Source organism: Penicillium vulpinum, assembly GCF_028829585.1.
Source record: "Penicillium vulpinum strain IBT 29486 chromosome Unknown utg000001l_segment0_segment0, whole genome shotgun sequence".
In the NCBI taxonomy this organism is placed as follows: Eukaryota; Fungi; Ascomycota; class Eurotiomycetes; order Eurotiales; family Aspergillaceae; genus Penicillium; species Penicillium vulpinum.
Window position 1 is genome coordinate 249,019 of NW_026643241.1, and position 22,147 is coordinate 271,165.

Sequence of the window (22,147 nt, forward strand, 5' to 3'; positions counted from 1 at the left end):
AGTAAACGAGGTGAATATTTCAGCCAAAATTTCCATATTGACTGTGTCGGTGCTGTGCTTTGCTTCGCAGTAACTTTCGCACGGCAGCAAGGAATCAAATGAAAAATCCAATTAGAAAGCCACTTCTCCCCAGAGGCGAAGGCGCTCCGCTGAGTAGGCTTCCGAGGTTCGATCTTTGCCCACGGCATCCCAAAAGCCATCGAGGGTGCTCCTAGGACACAAAGAAACCCTAGAATCGGGTTCTGAAACCACAGTTGCGCCTTGTTGTTGATGGTTGGGCCTATCTGCCCTAGGACTGTTGGCGTTAAGCCGAGCAACACCAGGGCAGATGACATATCCGCCTTGTCGATTTCCTTGGTGTTGCTATAAATGCAGCTGACCAAGTTTTTGCATGTCATCGAGTGTTTTGAGCCCAGTTCCTTGACAGCGTCCGTGTAATTTTGAAGGCAGGTGGGAGCATCTCCCTCTTGAGTTAGGGCGTATCGGTAGAACGGATACCAATACTCGAATTGCTTTGCCTTACTGCCATGGGAAAACAGAGCTATCATACCGAAGAGAACTAGGAAGGTTGTAAGTAAAATACTTCTGGACTTCATTGTGTGTTATTCGAGCATAATTACCTAGAAGCCACCGCATAGTGTTTAATTACACAGCAAATGTAAATATGTCTGCGATCCACAATCCAGAGCACATGGTAAAATCCACCGAAATTAAAATGGATCAAGGGACGGCGTATGTTGGGGGGACGAAAAGGGAGATGGCGAGGGCACTAGAATTAAAACTCGCGAGGGAAAGGTGATTTCGGAATCATATATCCTGGTAGATTTGCGGCTGAAAAATTACATTTATACCGAAAGTGAAAAGTGAAACATGAATTACGAGGCGCCACAGGCGCTTACCCCTAATCCTCGAGCAAATCTCAGCGAACCACCCATATTCTATCTATCCCTTCTGGCCATTCTAATCACAACTCCTATAGAAGCGCATGCAGATATGAAGAAAGGAAAATCGACCGAAATATTGTGAGAAATCAAGGACAGAACGGGCTTTTATCACACTGTACAGCGACGACTATTGGGTTTTAGTCTGCGGTGTAGAATTTACATATTAACCAATTCATTGTCAAAATATACCATCTTAGAGTCTGAAAAATATGCAGTGCCTGCCATTTCTTTGCGGTAATGTCTTGCAGCTGAACAGGTAGACCGCAATCCCAGCATTATAGACAGATGCTCCAGGGGAAACCCCCTATTCCACGAGAGAAATGCATGATTATAATCAGAGCAAAATTTTAGTGGCAGATTGTAGGCAGAGTCAATCTCATCGCCGTCGCTGTCACTGTCAATGCAAGATTCTCAATCAGACTGAAGGGTATCATTGCTAAGGCGCTTGTTAGATGAGCGCTGAGGATTCGATAGCGGTGCATCATGGTCTTCAATATATCCTCGTTCTTTATAATTTTCTCCATTGTTCAACCCTGGTTCTTTCCCACCGCCAAACACCATTGAAGCCAGGTTCTAGGGCTACTCCGCGCAAAGTCGGAGACAGTACACCCGTTCTTGTCCCGCAGGTTTGGGTCGCAGCCAGCGTTGAGAAGAAGAGTAAGGCGTCCCTGTAGGGAGTGGAATCCCAGATCACCATGCACGGTCCCCCGGATTGAATAGGCAATTGGAAGATGCAACGCGCCTTCACCAAAATGTGACTTTCTATGTAGATTTGGAGCTCATTCCAAAAGTTCCTTCAGTTCTGTAACACCATGCAATCCAGGAATACAGTCGTTGTAGAGCAAAGGGAGTGAATCGGCGCTGTTCTCATGTTCGATCTTGCAACCCAGGCAGACTAGGAGATTGACAAAACATGAGATATCCTTTTTGTCAATGATTTCCGATCTAGGTAAAGTTCGACTGACGGTAAAATGGAGAGGGTTTCCACCAAGAGCGACAGAGCCGATGTCACAGCCCAATCGAATAAAGAAGCCTGATTAGTTGGTTGAGAATGGATTTTGACACGTTGTATATACCATCTCTCGGTACTAGAAAGCGTTATGAGCTGCATAGATTGCATTGGTGCCATCTCTATAGACCCTAGCGTTTAAAAATGGCACTAGTTAAAATGCGGGATGACATACCAGCGACAGTGACGGAGATCTGCCACTTCGCTGATCAGCAACTCACATATTTCCAGCCGCAGATAGTCAATATTATTGGATTGAACACATTCAAGGATTGGGGAATCTGGCTTGACGACGTTATATATCGCGATAGATCGGTGAATTCGAGGCTACCGGAGCTTCTGATTCAGACGTGCTAAGGAGATAGTGAAGCCATATTTATGGACCGCTGGGTCACGCGTGAGTAGTAGCATGATATCACATACCGCTGTGTGCCTGGTGGCGTTCTGCAAAGCCTATAAATGGGCCCGAACCCCGGGCCTAAAGTCAAACCCGCAGTGGGCTGTGGCCCTAACCTTCGAAGCCCAGTCCAACCCACTGCCCATTCGTGGGGGCCCATAAGGCCCATATTAAAGCCCATTAAGAGGGGTTCAACAGGTATCTTGTAATCGCTATATGATATTATATTCTAGCCATTCTGCTACTTGTATAGAGTTTAAATTCAGAATTTAGAATTTTAATAACTATATGATTATATATTCAAATTTTGAATAAAATCTGACCAATAGAGGTCAAGATACTACGAAAATGGCTTAATATTAATGTTTTGATACTCGATATATAGTATTTTAGATTTGTAGGAGTACTATAGTACTTTCTAAGGGAACTTCTCTAATTTATAAATTATCTAAAGAACGCGCTTTCTCCCGTTTTTAAACGTGATATAGAGATATAACTAGTAATTTGTTCTAAAACATTTAAACTAATGAAATATTACCTTCAGAATAAGGCCTAGAATCGGGGGTAAAACGAAGGGTGATTTTAAAACCCCTGAATGGGGGTTCAACTTCTGAATTCTCGGCATATTTGTACTGTTTGGGGCCTATTTTGGGGGCCCATTAACCCACAGTGGGCCCGAAGGTAGGGCCCAAAGCCCAGCCCATTTGCGAGTTGGGTTGGGCTGGGCTATGGGCTTTATGGGCTTTGCGGAGCTCTAGTTCCTGGAATCAAGATTTCTAGCACACTGGATTTGGACCGAAAAATTACCAGCCGGAGACTCCCGAACAAGAAACTTGGTAGTAGTTATCTCATTGGTTCTCCCTACTAGGTGCGCCTTTTCAGCTCTGCATTGGGAAACTGACCCTTGTGTTCTCGTTGGTTATGGTGATATGTGATGCACTAGATTTAACTGGGCTATTTTGCTTTTTCAGTGCAACAGCGGCCGTCTCATGACAAATAACGAGCAATTTCTCTAGCTCTTCTCGAATCTAGTTTGTGTCCTGTTTAGACAACTGTGCTTCGCCTCATTACTGGTTCTCCTGGCCGAATGCCAGAAAATCGACTCCTAACTGTCTGATTCCAAAGCCAAGGGTATACCACGAGAATGGTTCACCTGCCTCGGGGGCATGTAGCGTGACAAATGGGATATGCTTTCAACCTATGTATCATATGGATCGAGTGTGTGTATCTTAGACAACACGCCGATAGATCAATATGAATACCTTTTCAGCGAAGCTACTTACCACAACGTATTTCAGTCAGGGTACAAAGAGATACAACATCAGACACAATCCCCGATCCAAAGATAATTATCGTGGCACAAAATGGAGTTATCAGTGATCTTCGCAGCCAATGTGTGTGCCGCTGCATAATTGCTCACACATACCGAGAGGTTGGTGTGGGAGGATGATCGAGTTGGCAATACTAAGCTCATTCAGAGAATTCTATCCAGTAAAACAGATCCTTAGAATGGAATCCAAGACTTGACGGAGGGAGGATTACAGCTGTGGAAGGAACAATTATTATTCATGGGAGAACACGAGGATATCGATCCGCACGCACAGTCGATTGCAGGGAAGGCAGGGCAAATTATGGGCGCAATTGAGGCAAATAAATATGAATTTTATATAGGATAACTAGTTTATGTAAAAGGTCGTAACTCAGTTTGGACCAAATGGGCCGTCAGTAAAAAGCTCAACGATAAAACATACTATAATAGTAACTCTACTAGGACCTAAACTCGGTATATTTCCGAAAGGAGGATGTTTTCATTTGTCTTCAGTAAGGTTGGCAGAACCTTGAAAGACACCTTCGCAATTTTGTCAACAGCATATAGAGTATTAGCCACGTCATGCTGGCTTCTCGATATGGCCTCAAAAGGCTCCATGGCATTTTAAGCAATTCGTGAATAAACTTGGAAGGGTTTAGTTAGCCATCAGGAGAAATCAGAAAAAAGTCCACTAATTAGTTAAAGTCAATATGCTCGCAGAAAGAAAAACGTGGACAATCACGCCCTCGATCTAAACGAAACACCATTAAATTGAGCGCCGGCTCTACTATTTCTCTTGGGTCTCTCTTGGCAAACTTAAAATGGATTGGCCGATGTCAGTGAGAGTGTTTCGGAGATGGGGCTTGTTGACGATCGCCTTCCCAAAGCAACGATAGCCACGGACTGATCGGCGGTGGTAGGTCCACCGTCGGGATCCTCTCATTCACGGCTTCCGAGACCACATCCACTCTCATTTCGGAGTCTACTCGAGTACTTTGTAGAGCTAAGGGGCAGGCATCAAACGGCCGCTAAGCACACATAACTAACCTAAAATCCCAGTTATATAAGTAAACATTATCTCCAAGATTGTCTATCTCTCATCCATTCCTTTCGTTGCTCTCCTTTTTTTCGCTTCATAGTTTTGTTTGTCTTATTTACAGTCACTCTTTATATACCACCTAAATTAACTTCAAAAATGAAGTACGCATTTGTTCTCACGGCTATTGCCGCTGTTGCCTCCAAAGTCGCCGCTGTCGGTGTCTCAGGCACTCCTGAGGGTTTCGCTTCTTCCGCCACTGGTGGCGGTGATGCCACCCCTGTCTACCCTACCTCCACCGATGAGCTGGTCTCTTACCTCGGTGATGATGAGGCCCGTGTCATTGTTCTGAGCAAGACGTTAGTACAGAGCCCTTGCCGTGGATAAATAACGGCTGACAATCGCGGAATACTAGTTTCGACTTCACCGGTACCGAGGGCACCACCACGGGCACGGGCTGTACCCCTTGGGGTACTGCCTCCAGCTGCCAGGTTGCCATCAACAAGGATGACTGGTGCACCAACTACGAGCCTGACGCCGCTACCACTACCGTCACCTAGTGAGTATTCCATCACTCAGGCTATAATTGCCATGCCCTTCGAAGCTAACATGTCTCTCCAGCGACAATGCCGGTATGCTCGGTATTACCGTTGGCTCTAACAAGTCCTTGATTGGTGAGGGCACCAGTGGTACTATTAAAGGCCGTGGTCTACGCATTGTCAACGGTGTGGAGAACATCATTATCCAGTGCGTTCAATCCCTGTCTTGGTTCTAAGCACGAAAGCTTCTTCAAAATCCACACTGACTGGTTTATCATAGGAATATCGCTGTTACAGACATCAACCCCCAGTATGTCTGGGGTGGTGATGCCATCACCCTCAACGAAGTTGACCTAGTCTGGATCGACCACGTTACCGTACATTGCTCCCATAGACCTTCCTAGCGATTCACATGGACTGACTTTATCATCTAGACTGCTCGCATTGGTCGTCAACACTACGTCCTGGGCACTGAAGCTGACAACCGTGTCTCTCTCACCAACAACTATATTGATGGTGAATCCGAATACTCCGCCACCTGCGACGGTCACCACTACTGGAATGTGTACCTTACCGGCTCCGGTGACAAGGTTACCTTCAAGGGCAACTACCTTTACAAGACTAGTGGTCGTGCACCTAAGATCCAGGAAAACACCTACCTTCACGCTATCAACAACTACTGGGACGACAACTCCGGCCACGCCTTCGAGATTGGCTCTGGTGGCTACGTTCTTGCGGAAGGTAACTATTTCTCTGACGTCGAAACTGTTCTCGAGGAATCCTCCTTCGAAGGTGCCCTCTTTTCCGCCGACACCGCCTCCGGCACCTGCGAGTCCTACATCGGTCGCTCCTGTGTCGCCAACGTTGGCGGAGGCACGCTGTCCGGCTCCTCCATTACTGTTCTGGAGAACTTGAAGGGCGAAACTCTTGCTACTGCATCTATTGCTAGCACCGACCCGGCTGGTAGCGCCGGCCAGGGTAATTTGTAGATAGTGTCGTGCGTTCCAAAGGTTTATGTTGGGGAATTTGTCAAACTTTCTTGTAAACAATGCAAATAACAATAGAACCACGTGATCTGCATAAGTTATGTATGGAAATTATAGATACTACTACTAGTATTAAGTATTGCCACGCGCCCGTCCCCGGGTCCCCACCTGGGCACCAGGCTTCTCCCCACCCCGCTGCCCCAACTCTCTGCCCCCATCAAGCCCCCGGCGCCTCCTCGCGCCTAGGAAGACCTGCATTCCTTGCTTAATTGACCTCAGTCTATTCGTCCAAATTAAGTCTAGACTCAGATAGTTACGTTCACCTCGTGTATAAAGCATAATACCGAAAATATATGCATACTGACAGAAATCCGGTCTGAAGCAAGGTATGGTATCTTCAATGAATATGCATAACTCTAAATACTAAAATACGATAGAATATGACGTTTGGTCTCAAGAGCATCAAGCAACAGCTACATTACTGCGGCGCCATACAACTTGCGTTTGTGCGTATAACACATACATCAATTTCAATAATCGCACAACACTAACATACTATATGGCAAACTATAGCCAACCGAAGGTCCCGCCTAGTTGACACCTTCCTCTGCCACGTTCCGCAAAATTACCGCCTCAATGTTCGCCTCCAATTTCATAATTGTAGACTCCCATCTGAGACACCTACGCTGCCGCGAGAAACTCAAATCCTATACTCAGTCTCGAACAATCGTGTCCGGAAACGCAATGGCTAACTTCTTCTATTTAGTGGACGTGTGGTTCGCTTATGTATGGTGTCGGCGAGGTATATCTGGGACTTAGTATTGTTCACATTGGAACAGTAGATGGTTTTAACTTACATGAGACCAAGTTGAAACCGAGGACTGAGTGTTATACAAAGGATCAGGTTGTGTGTCTACATAGCATGGAGGATGTTGGACAAATTGAAGGGACTGCTTATAGTCCGAGAGGACAAGGGCCGAAGAGTTCGCTTCGAATCTGGTTACACGAGGCAACGAAGAGTCATAAGCGTAAAGTCAAAGTTTCGAATAAGATAATATGTCACGGAGTGAATCAATAAAATATTTAAATATGGTAACATCAGTGTATTCTTGGAGGCCTCGCGATATCAAGATGATATCCTAGTAATATGCCAGGAGGATCTGCGTAGATGATGACCCTGACTCGCTGGAAACGAGAAACGGGAAATTGGAGACCGAGATGAGTGCTAGCTCACTCCATGGGGAGACTGGCGGGTCTTCCTGAGCCCGGCACGTTTTATAGACTGATTTTTCTATTGACAGTCTACTTCCAATCCGATGCACTTCGGTTGGACTGTAGCGATTCATGGTTCCCAAGGGCCTCTGGCTCGAATTCCTGTCAGAATCTGGGGTTCTTTGTCTCCCTGAACGAGAAGCACATCTTCATGTCTCACACCGAATTTATCCACAAGATAGATTCCGGGCTCCGAAGTGAAAGCCATGCCGGTCTTTAACAAGCTCGCTGTATTTCCCTTGTTCAAATACGGGCTTTCGTGGGCTGTTTACAGTGGTCAGTCTATTAAACTTGAATGGCGGGGTTTCATAAAATGGGACCTTTGATTCCGATACCATGACCCACGCGATGCGTGAAGGTTCCGTCATATCCAGCGACTTTGATCACGTCGCGTGCAGCAATGTCTACACTGGCTGCGGTCATGTTCTCGCGCATTTGATTAATTGATTGAGTTTGCGCCTCAAAGACGATATCCCAAACCTTGACCCAGGTCAGTGATCTAGATATAAATAAGAAACTAGAGCAACTCACTTTCAGCTTCTCACTCATGCGCGGTGAAAGCACATCATCCTTGGAAGGCTTCTCCAAGAACGGAGGGAAAAATGTGCGGCAAATATCTGACGGGTATCCATAGAGATGTGCACTATCAGGGGGTTAGATGACAAAATTTGAGGCTGTTTCTGGGGGATACGAACCCGACATCAATCAAGACAAAGGTCTCGTCTTCCAAAACCTTAGTCCCATTGGTTCCACCATGTGGGTTGGATGCATTCTCATCGAAAAGAACGATGTCGAAGAAGGGCTCCATTCCAGCGGCTCGAAGGGCATCGTCGAGGGCAGCAGCCATTTCATTCTCCGTCAACCCTGGGTAGAGGCATTTTCTCATCTGTCGCACCGCCTCAACAGTTCCGGTATTTACCGCGCGCAAAATATCAACCTCTCTAGCAGTTTTAATCTGTCGAACTTCCTCAACCTGGCCCTGTAGACCGACTACATCAAATCCTGCGGATCCAAGTCCGCGCTGGATGAAGTCTCGCATTTCTTCGTCCACCATCAGGCGTGCGGGTCGATCGAGGCCTAAGAACACATCAGATTGCCAGAGAGCGGCGTACGGATCCCAGTGCTCCTCCCAGGGGACGATTGAGAGTTCCTCAGAGAATGGCATTCCAAGTAGACGGGCGCGTTCAACCTCGAAAGATGGGCAGAGAAAGGTGGTGTTAGCCTTGACGTTGCCTGTGGCCCCATCGTGGACTGGGCGTACCACCATCAAAAAAGGGCGCTCTTCAGGCTACATTGGTCAGTGTAATTGGTCTATGAAGATCTGAAAAGTTATCCTACCTCCCACACTTCCCACTCAGGCTGGCTCACGTTGCCATAATACTTGAATGTATACCCCGGTTCCACCACAAAGGCATCAGCTCCCTCGGCGACCAGTGCTTGCGCCAATCGATCCCGTCGCTCTTCAAAGTCCGCAACTGCAATTGGCGCGACGTTGTTCATGAATGGAAGACCCGTCTCGAGAAGATTGTTAATTGCACATTGTTGGAAGGTTTTCATGCGGTCGGGGTTGTCGTCATTCCATATTTTTTGACCAGTCGCGAGGGGCTTTTGACATCCGAGTGACCAAGAATGACAAGAAAAACTGTAAGTCGTGACTAACAGACCAGCACCGGCTATAATCAATACCAGGTTGCGAGCAGAGAAGCGATTACGGGGCTTAGCCCCCACGGTGCTGAAGGGTAATTTCGACATGACCCGAGAAGTTGGATCAAACAAGGAGAATTCGAGAATTCCTCAGGCAATCAAAGCGGTTTCCTTCGTAAACTCGGTCTTTGAGTGGGGGTTGTTGTCTCATTTTGACTCTTCTACTTTCGCTTCACCTTCCCGTCTTGTTAGCGCCAAAGCCCAAGTTCTGTGGCGTTACTCCGCAGTTTCTCCGTCGCCAGTTTCTTGGTGGCCCCTTGATTGGTGCAGTAAGCTGCAACAAGTGCAAAGATATCGGAGAAATCAGGTCTTTGATGTTGCGGGGATGTATTATTATAAAGTGCGGGCCATGTCCGAATCTGCTAGCAATCTGCAGAAAGTGACATTCCCATCATGAGTGAGCCTACGGTAGTCGAGATACGTGAAACGTGTGGAAAGAACCCAGTATCGAAAGAAGTAGACATTCAAACGGAGAATTCACTGTCACCCTCCCCAGGTGCGACTTGCCAAGATGCGACAGATAATCTAAACAACGGTCGAGGCTACTCACGCCTCTCTACAGTCATGATGATTGTCTTCAGTGGCCTTGCGATTGGCTCGGATGGCTTCAATGCTGCGATCATCGGAAACCTTGAGTTGATCATGGCGGTTATTTATCCAAAGTCACTGACCACAGATGTAGCTGCTCGCCTATCCAACGCATTTATAGTCGGCATGATTATTGGAATGCTCTCATTTGGTTACATCGCCGATAAACTGGGCCGCAAGAGTGGTGCTGTTCTAACAACAACAATTTTGGTCCTGGGAATTGCACTGAGTGCCGGTGCTAGTGGGGTGACTGAGGGTGGCATGTTTTGGATGCTGATCATAGCTCGAGGAGTCGCAGGTGTTGGCGCGGGAGGGTGAGTGAACTTTTCCTTGCTGTCTATTATATCTTGCAGTCCGCTAATCTGATGTAATCAGAGAGTACCCCGTTGCAGGTGCGGGTGCTGTTGAAGCCACAGATGAAGCTCCAGGAGTTCGTAAGCGAAGAGGCTTTATTTTCGCAATGATTGCTGACTTGTCGGCCTCCCTTGGCTTTGCCTTCGGTGCCCTGGTGCCACTACTTTTGCTTTTGTGTTTCCATCAACAAGTGAAGCATTATGAAACAGTCTGGCGAATCTCCTTTGCCATGGGAGCCATTCCTCCTCTCTCGATTTTCTGGTTCCGCTATCGCATGGTCGTCAGTTCTGCATATCGCAAGAGCTCTATGAAAAAGCAGAGGCTACCGTATTGGCTAGCGATCAAGAAGTATTGGCGGCCGCTGGTGGGCGTTTGCGGTTCGTGGTTCATGTGAGCACCTCGATCCCCGCGGAATTACATTGCTGTGGCTAACCACACGGACTACATCAGTTATAACTACATCTCCTATCCTTTCGGCCTGTTTTCATCTACCATCGTCGGTCGGGTAAATCCAACCTCTTCCTTGGCCCTCACAATGGCCTGGGGAACGTTGATAAATTGCTTCTATATTCCCGGTGCATTCATCGGTGGTTTTCTCTCGGACCGTATTGGCCGCCGCCGCACCATGGCACTAGGATTCTTCCTTCAGGCAATTCTGGGTTTCATCCTAGGAGGAGCATTAGGCCCGATCCAGACAAAGCTGCCGCTGTTTATCGTCCTCTACGGGATATTTCTTACCCTCGGAGAGATCGGCCCAGGTTCCACAATCGTTCTCACTGCCAGTGAAAGTTTTCCCACTTCGGTTCGCGGCCATGCAGTCGGATTAGCTGCTGCTTGTAGTAAGGCCGGGGCGGCAATTGGAACTCAAGTCTTCAAGCCAATCATGGCTAGTTGGGGCGATGACGAGCTTCGTGGCACCCAGGCTGTCTTTCTCATTGGATCAGGGTTTGCCGTTCTCGGGGCATGCTTGGCCTGGTTTGTCCTCCCGGACAGCGATACAGTCCTCGATCATGGTGACCAGGAGTGGAAGGACTACCTGGTCGCTCATGGTTATACAAACATTGAATGGGGCGCCGAAGGACAAACGGCTATACCAGATCAAAAATTAGTTGACTAGAGTCTTAATTGATACAGCGTATGATGATTGACGAGGGCTTGAAAAGATGGAGGGTCTAGAGCAACTGCTGGCGGACATTGATTGCGTCCATGTTTTAAACTGGATTCCTTGTTTCTATTCTAATCCTCTTGCATAATTCTTATTTTTACCTTCTATTTTCGGATATTTCGATCGTTCCAGTCAACGTATATTTGTTGAGTAGGCTGAATTCGCACACCGACTATCAATGCCAAGATGGTGAGTTGTAACTGTACCTTCTCATAGTGTCCCAAATATATATAGTGGGCTAAGTTGAGGTCCTTCTCTACAATTATGGGGCTTAGGGTAAACTGTAGTTGGATACGGATACGTATCCAAAATAAATAGCGAATTTAACAAAAAACTATCACAACCTATGATAGCTAGTTGGTTGTCATAATGTGTCAGGGTTTTAATTCCTACGCCCTCCTATCCCACTGTTAGACCATAGATACTAATCAGACCCAGTATTGGAGCAACCACAGAGGACCCAACACGAACCCGAGGGATATATAGAAAATACGCATTGGAATGCACAGGAGCAGGTCTAAACTGAAAGTCAATATGCCAACCCGAACTATACTGTGGCCTCGTATTGGCTCATGTAGCCAATTATCGTTGTATCTGTGACCCAATGTCCGATACGGTGTAAACGGAGGTTGTGATAAAATAACCACGATATTAATAGAATTGCATGGTTTGGAATTAGAAGATTGTGTTTCCACCTAGACATTGGTCGTAACTCCATGCATAGTATGGCGCTACCGTCGACGCCACGCCCCGTGGGCGCTTATCGGGAAGAAATGATTAACCGAAGATTCCTTAGAAAATTACATATAACCTATAGGTCGGGAGTGATTTGTGATTCATTATAAATCATACAGATTGAAGAGATTGGACGATTTCCGCAGAGAATACATCGTGACTTGAAATACCCATTTTATGAAATGGACGTGAGCGAGACCATTATCCACTGGACATCGCCCGGCAGGAAGCGCTGTTTATCCCTGTGTATTAGCAACGTCTCAGGATTCTAATTCTAGATAAATCGAGTACTATAATTAGTTTGTGTCATTTGTGGGCGCGTACATATCTGGATGTCTGCAAATAGACACCATCAGCTGCAGCTACTGGCCCCGCAAGCCTTCCCCCTGCCCTCGGCTGGGCAGTGCAACAATTTCTGGGAGCTCATAAAAGGGGCCTTTCAGAAAAGGTTCTGCCTTTCTCGCCTACAATCCCCGTTACGTCTCGCAAAAAGACTGCAAACGAGCAGTGTTCGAAGGAAATATCATGAAAATCACACCACAACCAGCAACAGTCCATGAAGTGGACAGATATGGCAACCCGGTGCTTCACAGCGATGTATCTGCGACTAGAAATCGCGTGGCTAAAAGGAAACCGACATCGTATTCCTTGAACAAAGCCCAGCGCAGGCTTAGAAAGTCACAGGACTGTATCCAGGGCGAGTGCACGCGTAGAGGCTCACTGGGTGAGATGGTCAAGGCCTTTGGCCAGAACCCGACATTTCCCATGACTATCTTCACTAGTAGTTGGGACACGGATTCAGAGCGTAACCAAGTCCCCGGATACCGGTTCAGAAAGGTTTCTTTCCTTGTTACATACATAATGAAGACCATATAGATCCCAAAGTCTACGTGGAACAACAAGTTTATCAAGGCATGTACAATGGTATAATTGTCCATGAACTTGCTTTTGGAGGCAAAATTCAAGTTGGCAAGGAGTATGTGTTTCAGGACTGCGGCGACGAAGATAGGATTTTGGGGAAGCTTGATTTGAGGCTCCGTGTTGTATCGGTAAGTTGAATTCTCAAATATATACATATGTACCGTCTGAGAAGAATCGCTAAATTTTATTCAGCTTGAGCAGGAAAGCTTCAATAACTACGTGCAAAGTCACACGACATACTACGGTTACGATATCAAAGACTACTTCTATTTGGACGGAGGTAGCATCTCTAAGGAGTCACCGCATACGACAGGGCGAGAAATGAATCATGCACCTTACAAGATATCATTGAATGCGAAGGATCTGCAAATTCTTCTCCGAGCCAAGTAAGAGGACCCCAAAAAGGCAGACGTAGTATGTGGCGATAATATCGAACTTCTTCGAGTGCGTTTTGCCGGGCAAGGACATCCCACTGACGACAAGTTGAGCGCTGGTGATCTTGACGTCCGTGTTATCTATCGGGTTTGATGTCAATTTGTTATGGTTAGGTTGGATGTTTACGCTGTTACGTTGTGTATTCAGAAGGGCTTGCTAGGGAGTCAATCGATTTTAACATCTTATTGCCAAATCGAGGTTGAGCACAGTACTGTACTATCTACATACCTGTAGTAGTTTGAAATTCGTTTGTTTCTGGATCCGTAGCTGTAGAGGAGCGTAGTCCAGGTGTGAGGTATGACAAGGAGACAAGGTCAATGAGAGCAAGCCATTATGAGAAGACAGTAAAAGGGTGAGTGAGGACGAATTGCAATTGTGGCGGTGCGGAAGGTTAGTAGGAGATTAACAACAGACAGTGGACTTGATATATAGGACAAGGGTTGAGGATTCATATAAGCAAAATCTACCGTCCCTCCAATCATCTGGTGCCATGGTCTAGTGGTATGACGCTACATTGTGGTGAATTCTGTATCAGCCCCGGTTCGATTCCGGGTGGCGCCAATCTCTTTTATTTTTTACTTTTTTACTACTCTCAACTTCAAAAGAAAAGAAAACGGGGACGATCTAAACAAAACAAGAAAGAGCTGATAACTATGATTTCCTTGGGTTTCTTTTCTACATTTTAACCCACATTTTGTAATAAGTCAAGTTAAGATGTTATGAATTATGTACATAGTCTACAGAGTAACTATGTCTTTACGCTAACTACATAGTAGTTATGCGAAGTTAGAAAGCGTTTTTTTAAACTCCTATCAGGAGAGATGATTTAGCCTAGGTAACCCGCGATTGGGTCTTTTTTTTTAGGTAAGATTCATATTTACAAGATAGTTACAAGATATGAGGAAAGTAAAAAAAAAAATGAAAGGGACAAAAATGAAATGGCGCCACCCGGAATCGAACCGGGGCTGATACAGAATTCACCACAATGTAGCGTCATACCACTAGACCATGGCACCGGAGGATTGAAAATTTCGCAAATCTGAAAATAATCAATGCAAAAGACAAGCGCGCTTATATCTATAATGTATCGATACAAATACTTCTATACCAATTGGAATTGGTAGCATCTATGGATAGCTTGATAGTCTTGAGTCATAGCTCATACTCCCTATCTTAGAAGTTGTTTGATCACCAGGTAGCGCGAACTGTAGCTGCCAAGCGACGGCCTCTATCTTCTGCGCACTTCCAGCACGCCGGCGCCATTAGCTGCGCCACTGTCCGCGCTATTGGACTGGGTTCCAGGGCTGGGCTCGTTTGCGTCAATAGGCGCTATCCGTATCTCGATTTTTGGAATGCTGGAGCCAAGAGCACCATCTTCACGTTGTGCCTTGATATCGATATCAGGAAAATTGCGATCATAAATGGCTCTTGCACAAATTTCAGTCATAACAAAACCCGGGGTGATGAGGTCTGATGGTGAAACTCCCAGGCTTTGTAAATGCCTTGTGACTCGCGCATCAGTATCGATATTGTGAGGCTCCCCGCCAGAAACCAAATAGAGTAGTTTGCTCAGATCAAATTCTTGCTTAGCCTCTTTGGATGTCGTATCCAACATCATTAGAAGCTTGCACAGGAAAAAGTCCGGGGCGAAAGTCATGCTGACTTTGTGCTTGGATAGCAACCGCAGGAATAGCAGTGGATTGCTGAGCACCTCGGGTGCCTTGATGTGAATCTGTTCGACTCCCGCATACATAGAAAGAAGACCACATACATAGAAAGAAGGTGTGTTTCCATTAGACTGGCAACGTGATCTAGACCGATCCAATTGAGCACGGAACTGCCATTGCTAACAGGCATCACCGTCAATTTCCCACGAATTGAGGCAAACATTTGCTGGTGCGTCAGGCACACGGCCTTGCAATTTCCAGAGCTCCCAGAAGTGAGCATGAGGACAGCTACATCACTGTCGTTGGCATGACCCTCACCGTCTCCATTGGTCTGGCTGTAGGTAGCACTGTCGGATTCCGTTTCTTTGAGGCCATAATCTTCAAATTCCTCCACTGCCACAGTACGTAGAATTTCGTTCTCCCCGAACGAGTCTGTAAGTAAATCTCGACGACTGAGCAGCAAAGGATCTTGCAATAAATTGTGTAGATGTTTGAAATGGGCTTTACGGCCCTCGATTGTGCTAACCAAAGCAGGAGATAGGGTTGGAATACTACCAGCTAGGATAGTGGCCCAGGACCATGTAATATTATCCAAATGACGCCGGAAATGAACAAGGATGACACCCCCCGGGCGAAATTCCTCACGCGTTTGCAGCCAGGATGCTCTCTGTAATGCCTGATTGCGCAATTCGGCATAGCTAAGCTTTACCGGATCAGTTCGATCGCCTTCAGGGTAGGCAATAATTCCAGCAGACAAGACGGCTACTTGATCTAGAAGAGATCTGATATTGAATACCGAGACAGGATTCATATTTGATATCATTGGCACTTTAACAGATAAAGGATGAAACGAGAAGTAACTAAAAGGAGCAATTGACCAAAGTATTATGCGTTCATTCATTTATCTTTATGGGAAACAGGGGACACAGCGGCATCGGCTTGTTTAGCCTTATACCATCATTCAGTTATCGCTACAGGTAGTTAATTAGCGCAGAATTTGACACTAGGCTTGAATCTATTCAATAATCAAGCCAAAATTTACTCCATTTCTGTATATGTACATGTTCAATTGGGTAAATCGACTTTTGTTAATACGCCTTTTGGGGGCGGGACCTAGTCTTGAAGATAACAGGAGGCACGCTTGAGCAAATTTGGTTACATCGCTCACATGCATCATGCATTAATACCCCTGCCGGGGGCCACGCAAACATCAACCTAGGCGCGCCAATTAGCCATACATTGGCCGACTAAGAGAATGAATTTCAAAAGTTCAGAACGATCCCCTCCGTTTAGACTATTCAAGAATACAAACAGGCCACTTATTCCTATCATGACTGCCATCTCCTCTTCCAGCAACTCCAACTATGGCTACCTATGAGCAAATCGATCACATCGCCATTGTTGCCTCTGCGGTAACATGGCCGTTCACAGGCATCAGCACTGTGCTATTCTTCATGCGCATGTTTGCGCAGTTACGTCATACAACTCAGAAGTCTTACTGGGAAGACCTCATGTTAACCCTTTCTTGGAGTTTTGCTATCGCGCAAGCTGCCATTTTTCAGGTAGCGCTGAATGCCGCGAGAGATCTCGACGAAAATAATCTACCGGTCACCGTCCCCAAGGCTGCTTTCTGGGCAATCCTGACGAACAATTGGTCCTTTTTAAGCATAGAGCTTCCGAAAGTCTGCGTCGCTATTCTACTTGTTCGCCTATTTCGACCGGCACCATGGCTCCGTATTATCATCTGGGGTCTTTGTGTGATAATCAACGTATTGGCAGTTGGTGGCTTTATAATAACCTGGGTAATGTGTAACCCGGTAGCCGGACAATGGGATCCCTACAGATACCCCACGGCCAAGTGCTGGCCTCGCTCGATCCAAATCACCTACGCCTGCGTATCATGCGGTGTCTCCTCGTTCATCAATATTGCCTTCTCCATATATCCAGCCATTGTGGTTTGGAAGTTGCAAATGCCCCGCTGGAAAAAAATCAGTACAATCGGACTTATGAGCTTGGGTCTGGTGTAAGTAAAACCATCTCCTTTACTCACAGCTCAAAACTGATCCAAGCAGAGCTTTCGCTTTTTCAGTGGTCAAGCTCTATCATATGACATTTTTGCTTGCCGGTCCAGGTCCCTTGGACCTCATCTGTAAGCGTCTCTCCCAGTTAACACTTGCCAATTTTGAGCCTAAACTTCGCAGATCTCTGTGCCCAACTCGGCATTTGGAATCGTATCGAGAACGATTTCGTTTTGATGGTCGGCCTTTTGCCCTTCATACCTTCCTTCTTCAAGGCCTGCACGAATCTCACGACGCGCTCCTCCTCAAGCGACTCACGCTTCAAGGGCAATGAGTATTACTCCATCAATTCCAACAAGCAGCGCAAGGGCCCCGATGACCAACTTGAAGTTGAAATGATCTCACTTGAGCAACAACTCAAAGAAGATGCGTCATCCTCTCTCAGTTTTGACAGGAATAATGGAGGGAAGTTAGCTAAGCCCGCAAGTTTCTCCTGATTTTCGACTTTCTTTCTTTGCTTTGCTTCTCTTATTTCTCTCCACAGTTACGTACAGTCACGCTAGATGAAATATAAATATGCTTTACTGTATCCAATAGTTACAATACTGGGCTTTTTTGGTGCTTTGTCATCGTAGAAAGCATTCATTCCAATAATTCCTGTTTTTCTCATCAAATTATTACCACGCTAACGTGGAATTCAAGCCAATTAGGACGGTGATCACACGACGAAAATCCTTCGGCCCCCAACATTCAAATATAACCCCTGTTTCGAAAAACAACCCATGTCAAACGTAGATAGAAGCCCTAGTGTCGTCTCATCAGGTTGCAGGTGGCATACAATAGCGCGTTTTTAATAAAGGGGTTCTGGGCTTGGCTGAGGGTGGCCCCCAAATCCAAGAGCATTGTTCCAAAAGAACCATGCCATAACTGTATAAGCGAGCAGCTAAGAATATGGGTTGAGGTTTATGGCCGAAGTACTTCGTGCTGCCTGCAAGTGCTACCCCTTAAGAAGTGGTGGTTTCCTTTGAGTGAAAGCAAAATTAATTCCAACATACTCCGTATACCTCTCACCATTACTCTCAATGGACCGTGCAAACCTCACCAGTCGCGCCACTGAAATTGCTGAGGTTGTTCGTAGCCTAGTGGGCGATCTGTCTTCGCAGGGAATTCCCGAGCCTTCTTTCGAACATGGATTACCCGCCGTGCTGCAGGCCGATGCGCCGGATTCAAATGCCTTAGCCGCACGCATGAAGCTCCTCGGCTTATTAGATGAGCTACGTGATCTATTAACCGATCCAGCACTCTTGGGTAGCCCTGAATTGGTGAGTCAATGGGAATCGTACTTTTCAAACTGACTAACCTCTTTAGCGTAACCCTTCTTTGAGTATATTGGCATTGATTCGCCTGAAGATTTTCGAGAGTTTTCCAAGTGAGGGAACCACCATCGAAGATCTAGCACGGCGCGTTAATCGCAATGAGAATATTGTTCGCCGGTTGATGTCTCACGCCGCTACCTACCATGTCTTCTTCCAAGAAAAGCCTGATTTTTTCATCCACACAGCGGGCTCCCGTATTCTAACGGAGAATGAGGGTATGCGTTCTTGGATGCTCGTTGGACTTGGCGAGACCATGCCTGGTGCCCTTAAAGTATGCGATAAGTACACCAAGCTCACGTTCATACCAAGCTGATATCCCAGATTGCCGAAGCTGTATCGCAAAACAAAGACTCCGAAGAGCCACAACATAGTGTAAGAGTTCCTGTGACTAGTTATTTATAATGCAAGTTAGCTAATAGCAGCAGGGATGGAGTATACAAAATGGCACTGATCTCCCGGTCTTCCAAGCCCTCGCCAACATGCCTGAACGTGCGCAGATATTTGCCACAGCCATGAGTTGGCTCGCTCAGCTGCCTGGCTACTCTCCGCAGTATCTAATTGATCATTTCCCCTTTGGATCCGGAGATATCACGGTGGTCGATGTCGGCGGTGGTATCGGTCATATCGCCCGTGCACTCGCAGACCACTGCCCCACAGTTCAGTGCATTGTACAAGATCGCCCTGAGGTTATTTCTCAGGCTGAACAAGTTTTGCAGGCTAATCCGCAGGATCGTATCCGCTTCCAAACCCATGACTTTTTCCAAGACCAACCAGTACATGGCGCTGATGTTTATTTATTGCGTCATGTGCTACATGACTGGTCCAATAAATATGCGCGGAAGATCCTGCAGGCTTTAATACCAGCATTGAAGCCCGGGGCTAAGGTGGTACTAAATGATCGCATCATTCCTGGCTATGGAGAGGCACATTACTTGAAAGAGCGTGAAGCACGGTACGAGCTCAATATTTATTAGGGCTATGAGACTGAATACTGATAAAAAGAATCAGGGACTACGACATGTACATGCTTGGTTTGCAGAATGCTCAAGAGCGCACACCTGATGATTGGAAATCTCTTTTTAGAGATACAGACCCGCGATTTAAGGTTACGAAAATATCCCAGCCGTCTAAATCATATCTCTCCATTATGGAGGTGGTTTGGGAGGGCTGATATGCGAAGAGTTCAAGAATGCAGGTATCATTAGAGAATCTACGAAGTAAATTTCAAGAGGTCAATAAAGCAAGATGGACCCATCAAAATGAGGTCTATTGTAACCTTATGATATAAAAATAGGCAGAAATTAACTTGTCTCCATGATATCCTTAATACTCAACTGACACATGACAGTTGACAGGCCCCTCAAACTCCATTAGGTGGCCCCCCTATTGAAAAATTGCCACAGCAGTTCAGAATAACCTCACGAAACTCACCCGCCCGTAAAGCTGCATATATCTTGCCGATATGCGACCCAATTGATCTTTTGACAATTTTTTCGCCGGAGTCGTAGGTTGGATGATCCACCAGACCCCGATGCATGGCCACCCCAAGGCTTTGACGCACAAACCCATAGAGCTTCTGCGATGAATTACAGAGATACGGTGCGGCTGATTTGCCCTGGAAGAAAAGTTTTCGGTTTGCTTCGTACCTCGTCTCCAAAATATTGGCAACGTTACTCTTCCATTCTCGAAGTTCTTTCCCAACCACCTCGTCACCCAGAAGATCGAGGACGACACCCAAGGAATCAGTGGCTGTAACTTGACTTCTTTTGTGCAGATCACTAGTGCTATTTCTCTCCCAGTGGCTCATAAGTTCTTTCCAGATGGTTTCTTGGGTGTATGAGAGGTGGGAACCGGCATCGCTCGACTGAAATAGTTGCATATTTGCATTATCTACATCCTTGCGAGCTTGATACACAAACTCAAGATGCATAGCACGAAGATCTAAGGCCTGGCACAGAACGTATACGTATGTCGCAGACATTAACGCCAGGAGCTCGACAGTGTCGCCTGCATAACGAGCGGCAATGAAAGCCAGAGAGTTCAGGCTTTGATTGTGCATCTCTGCGGACTGTACATGGTTGCTGACCGGATGGTTAAGATATGCCAGTTCAGACATATATGAGGCCATGTTGATATCAACACCCTTGAACGCAAACGACAGGCTGGGGTCGTCAGCGCTGAGATTTGGTGGCAGTCCTTTATTAAGCATCGGGTTGAGAATCTCCGAGCACTGCGCGAAGATCATTTTACCAATCATCTGCATCGCACCCATGGTTTTTTCCATGGCTGATGTTAGCGCTGCTGCTTGGAAGTTTCCTCCGTGATGAACGCGCTCCTCGGCAAGGTCCAGGAGTGGGTTATCTGTGGTAGAATTTAGTTCCGTTTGGACTTGTTCAAGTGCGAGTGCGAGGTTCTCTAGCTGTGGACCGATCCACTGCGTCGATGTGCGTAGTGCATACCGGTCTTGTGCCAGGCCTTCCTCATCAGGATCCGCGCCACGCACCAGCTTGGAATCAGCTAAGCATTCGAAAATGAACGCGGCTGACTCTAGTTGGCCGGGGTGAGGTCGAGCCTCGGCAATAAACGGATGATAGTTGTATCGCGATCCCAGTAAAGCCTCTGTCCCCATCGCGGTGAGCAACTGCGACAAAATGACCAGCTGATTTGCTTCGAACAGAACTAGAGTGGCTGCACCACAACTGAATGCAGTTCCATTCAAAAGACCCAGGCCTTCCTTTGGTCCGAATTCAAGCGGGGTCAACCCTGCTTCCTGGAGAGCCTGACTGGCCGGAATGATTCGATGGTTCTGACCCTCCCCGCAATTCATCGCTATATCAGGGTTCCCCTCAATCGCCCCAGCGATGTACGCCAAAGGTGTAAGATCCCCACAAGCGGAAATACTGCCTCGCAGCGGTACCACTGGTGTCATATCATGAGCGAGGAGAGCAAGAATATTTCGAACAACCTGGATGCGAACGGCCGAATGTGCTCGCAGTAAGGAATTACAGCGAATTACCATAGCCGCCTTAACAATGGGAGTAGGCATTGCATGGCTTTTCAAACTTTCCAGTCGCGTTGAGCTTGCCCCGGATTCCCGGTCTCTAGGCAGAACCACAGCGGAATGGTGGTGCTGGATTAATGCCTGCTGGAGGGCGGCAAACTCGTTAGTGCGAGTGTCAGCGCTCCCTCCAAATCCAGTAGTCACTCCATATATCACTTCCCCCTTTTCAAGCTTTTCCGCGAGTAGATCTACACTGCGTTCCAATTGAGATAGCACAGTTTCGCTGTTAGTGACGCTGGTCGCAATTTTGTGTCTTAATTTGTTTGTTAATGTCCAGTCCAAATACCTGTCTCAAGGAAGAAGACGGTGCGAGGAATTCACATACAAGCTAATCGCAACAACTGAGCTTAAGTCCAGCGAATGCCCATCAAGTACGATTTTCTGGCCACAGCGGACAGTCTCGTCCAGCTGGGTACATGAATCCAGAACCGAGCTGATATACCCCGATCCTTTAGGATGGTTGTATCCATTCTGATACGGTGGGGACACTTCGCCCATGGTCGCAAGATATTCCAGGGGAAAATAATTCAGGAGTGGATTAAATCGAACATGAAATGAGGTAAATGGCAATCAAAGCGACCCAAAGCAACGCAGGCCGAGGGAGGGGCTTAAATTAAGAGTGTCCGCCCCT

General features: G+C 46.7%; 11 protein-coding genes across 11 annotated transcripts; 5 read left to right on the forward strand and 6 right to left on the reverse strand.

Moving 5' to 3' along the window:
• Positions 1–111: 111 nt before the first annotated feature.
• Positions 112–596, reverse strand: N7479_000097 (Cytochrome P450; the record flags this gene model as incomplete). The annotated part of the gene is given in 2 exon segments (XM_057247795.1): positions 112–211; positions 229–596. 2 exon segments carry the CDS (start codon positions 594–596, stop codon positions 112–114), a joined length of 468 nt encoding a protein of 155 aa, XP_057112227.1.
• A 504-nt stretch (positions 597–1,100) lies between these two features.
• On the reverse strand, positions 1,101–1,468 carry N7479_000098 (uncharacterized protein; the record flags this gene model as incomplete). Its single annotated transcript, XM_057247796.1, is given in 2 exon segments — positions 1,101–1,354; positions 1,366–1,468. The coding sequence occupies 2 exon segments, from the start codon at positions 1,466–1,468 to the stop codon at positions 1,101–1,103; spliced, it is 357 nt and encodes a 118-aa protein (XP_057112228.1).
• Positions 1,469–1,471: 3 nt separating this feature from the next.
• N7479_000099 (uncharacterized protein) lies at positions 1,472–2,073 on the reverse strand (the record flags this gene model as incomplete). The annotated part of the gene is made up of 3 exons (XM_057247797.1): positions 1,472–1,702; positions 1,754–1,889; positions 1,910–2,073. 3 exons carry the CDS (start codon positions 2,071–2,073, stop codon positions 1,472–1,474), a joined length of 531 nt encoding a protein of 176 aa, XP_057112229.1.
• A 2,781-nt stretch (positions 2,074–4,854) lies between these two features.
• N7479_000100 (polysaccharide lyase family 1 protein) lies at positions 4,855–6,223 on the forward strand (the record flags this gene model as incomplete). The annotated part of the gene is made up of 5 exons (XM_057247798.1): positions 4,855–5,054; positions 5,111–5,254; positions 5,317–5,442; positions 5,515–5,611; positions 5,669–6,223. The coding sequence occupies 5 exons, from the start codon at positions 4,855–4,857 to the stop codon at positions 6,221–6,223; spliced, it is 1,122 nt and encodes a 373-aa protein (XP_057112230.1).
• Positions 6,224–7,562: 1,339 nt separating this feature from the next.
• N7479_000101 (uncharacterized protein) lies at positions 7,563–9,244 on the reverse strand (the record flags this gene model as incomplete). Its single annotated transcript, XM_057247799.1, has 5 exons — positions 7,563–7,756; positions 7,813–7,972; positions 8,024–8,135; positions 8,188–8,780; positions 8,831–9,244. The coding sequence occupies 5 exons, from the start codon at positions 9,242–9,244 to the stop codon at positions 7,563–7,565; spliced, it is 1,473 nt and encodes a 490-aa protein (XP_057112231.1).
• Positions 9,245–9,589: 345 nt separating this feature from the next.
• Positions 9,590–11,255, forward strand: N7479_000102 (uncharacterized protein; the record flags this gene model as incomplete). Its single annotated transcript, XM_057247800.1, has 3 exons — positions 9,590–10,098; positions 10,160–10,528; positions 10,589–11,255. The coding sequence occupies 3 exons, from the start codon at positions 9,590–9,592 to the stop codon at positions 11,253–11,255; spliced, it is 1,545 nt and encodes a 514-aa protein (XP_057112232.1).
• A 1,308-nt stretch (positions 11,256–12,563) lies between these two features.
• N7479_000103 (uncharacterized protein) lies at positions 12,564–13,349 on the forward strand (the record flags this gene model as incomplete). The annotated part of the gene is made up of 3 exons (XM_057247801.1): positions 12,564–12,843; positions 12,915–13,087; positions 13,152–13,349. 3 exons carry the CDS (start codon positions 12,564–12,566, stop codon positions 13,347–13,349), a joined length of 651 nt encoding a protein of 216 aa, XP_057112233.1.
• Positions 13,350–14,622: 1,273 nt separating this feature from the next.
• Positions 14,623–15,872, reverse strand: N7479_000104 (Thioesterase; the record flags this gene model as incomplete). Its single annotated transcript, XM_057247802.1, has 2 exons — positions 14,623–15,097; positions 15,166–15,872. 2 exons carry the CDS (start codon positions 15,870–15,872, stop codon positions 14,623–14,625), a joined length of 1,182 nt encoding a protein of 393 aa, XP_057112234.1.
• Positions 15,873–16,425: 553 nt separating this feature from the next.
• Positions 16,426–17,576, forward strand: N7479_000105 (uncharacterized protein; the record flags this gene model as incomplete). The annotated part of the gene is made up of 3 exons (XM_057247803.1): positions 16,426–17,084; positions 17,134–17,210; positions 17,263–17,576. 3 exons carry the CDS (start codon positions 16,426–16,428, stop codon positions 17,574–17,576), a joined length of 1,050 nt encoding a protein of 349 aa, XP_057112235.1.
• Positions 17,577–18,161: 585 nt separating this feature from the next.
• N7479_000106 (uncharacterized protein) lies at positions 18,162–19,626 on the forward strand (the record flags this gene model as incomplete). Its single annotated transcript, XM_057247804.1, has 5 exons — positions 18,162–18,401; positions 18,448–18,726; positions 18,777–18,827; positions 18,881–19,407; positions 19,464–19,626. 5 exons carry the CDS (start codon positions 18,162–18,164, stop codon positions 19,624–19,626), a joined length of 1,260 nt encoding a protein of 419 aa, XP_057112236.1.
• A 189-nt stretch (positions 19,627–19,815) lies between these two features.
• On the reverse strand, positions 19,816–22,014 carry N7479_000107 (aromatic amino acid ammonia-lyase; the record flags this gene model as incomplete). Its single annotated transcript, XM_057247805.1, has 2 exons — positions 19,816–21,769; positions 21,842–22,014. The coding sequence occupies 2 exons, from the start codon at positions 22,012–22,014 to the stop codon at positions 19,816–19,818; spliced, it is 2,127 nt and encodes a 708-aa protein (XP_057112237.1).
• Positions 22,015–22,147: the final 133 nt, after the last annotated feature.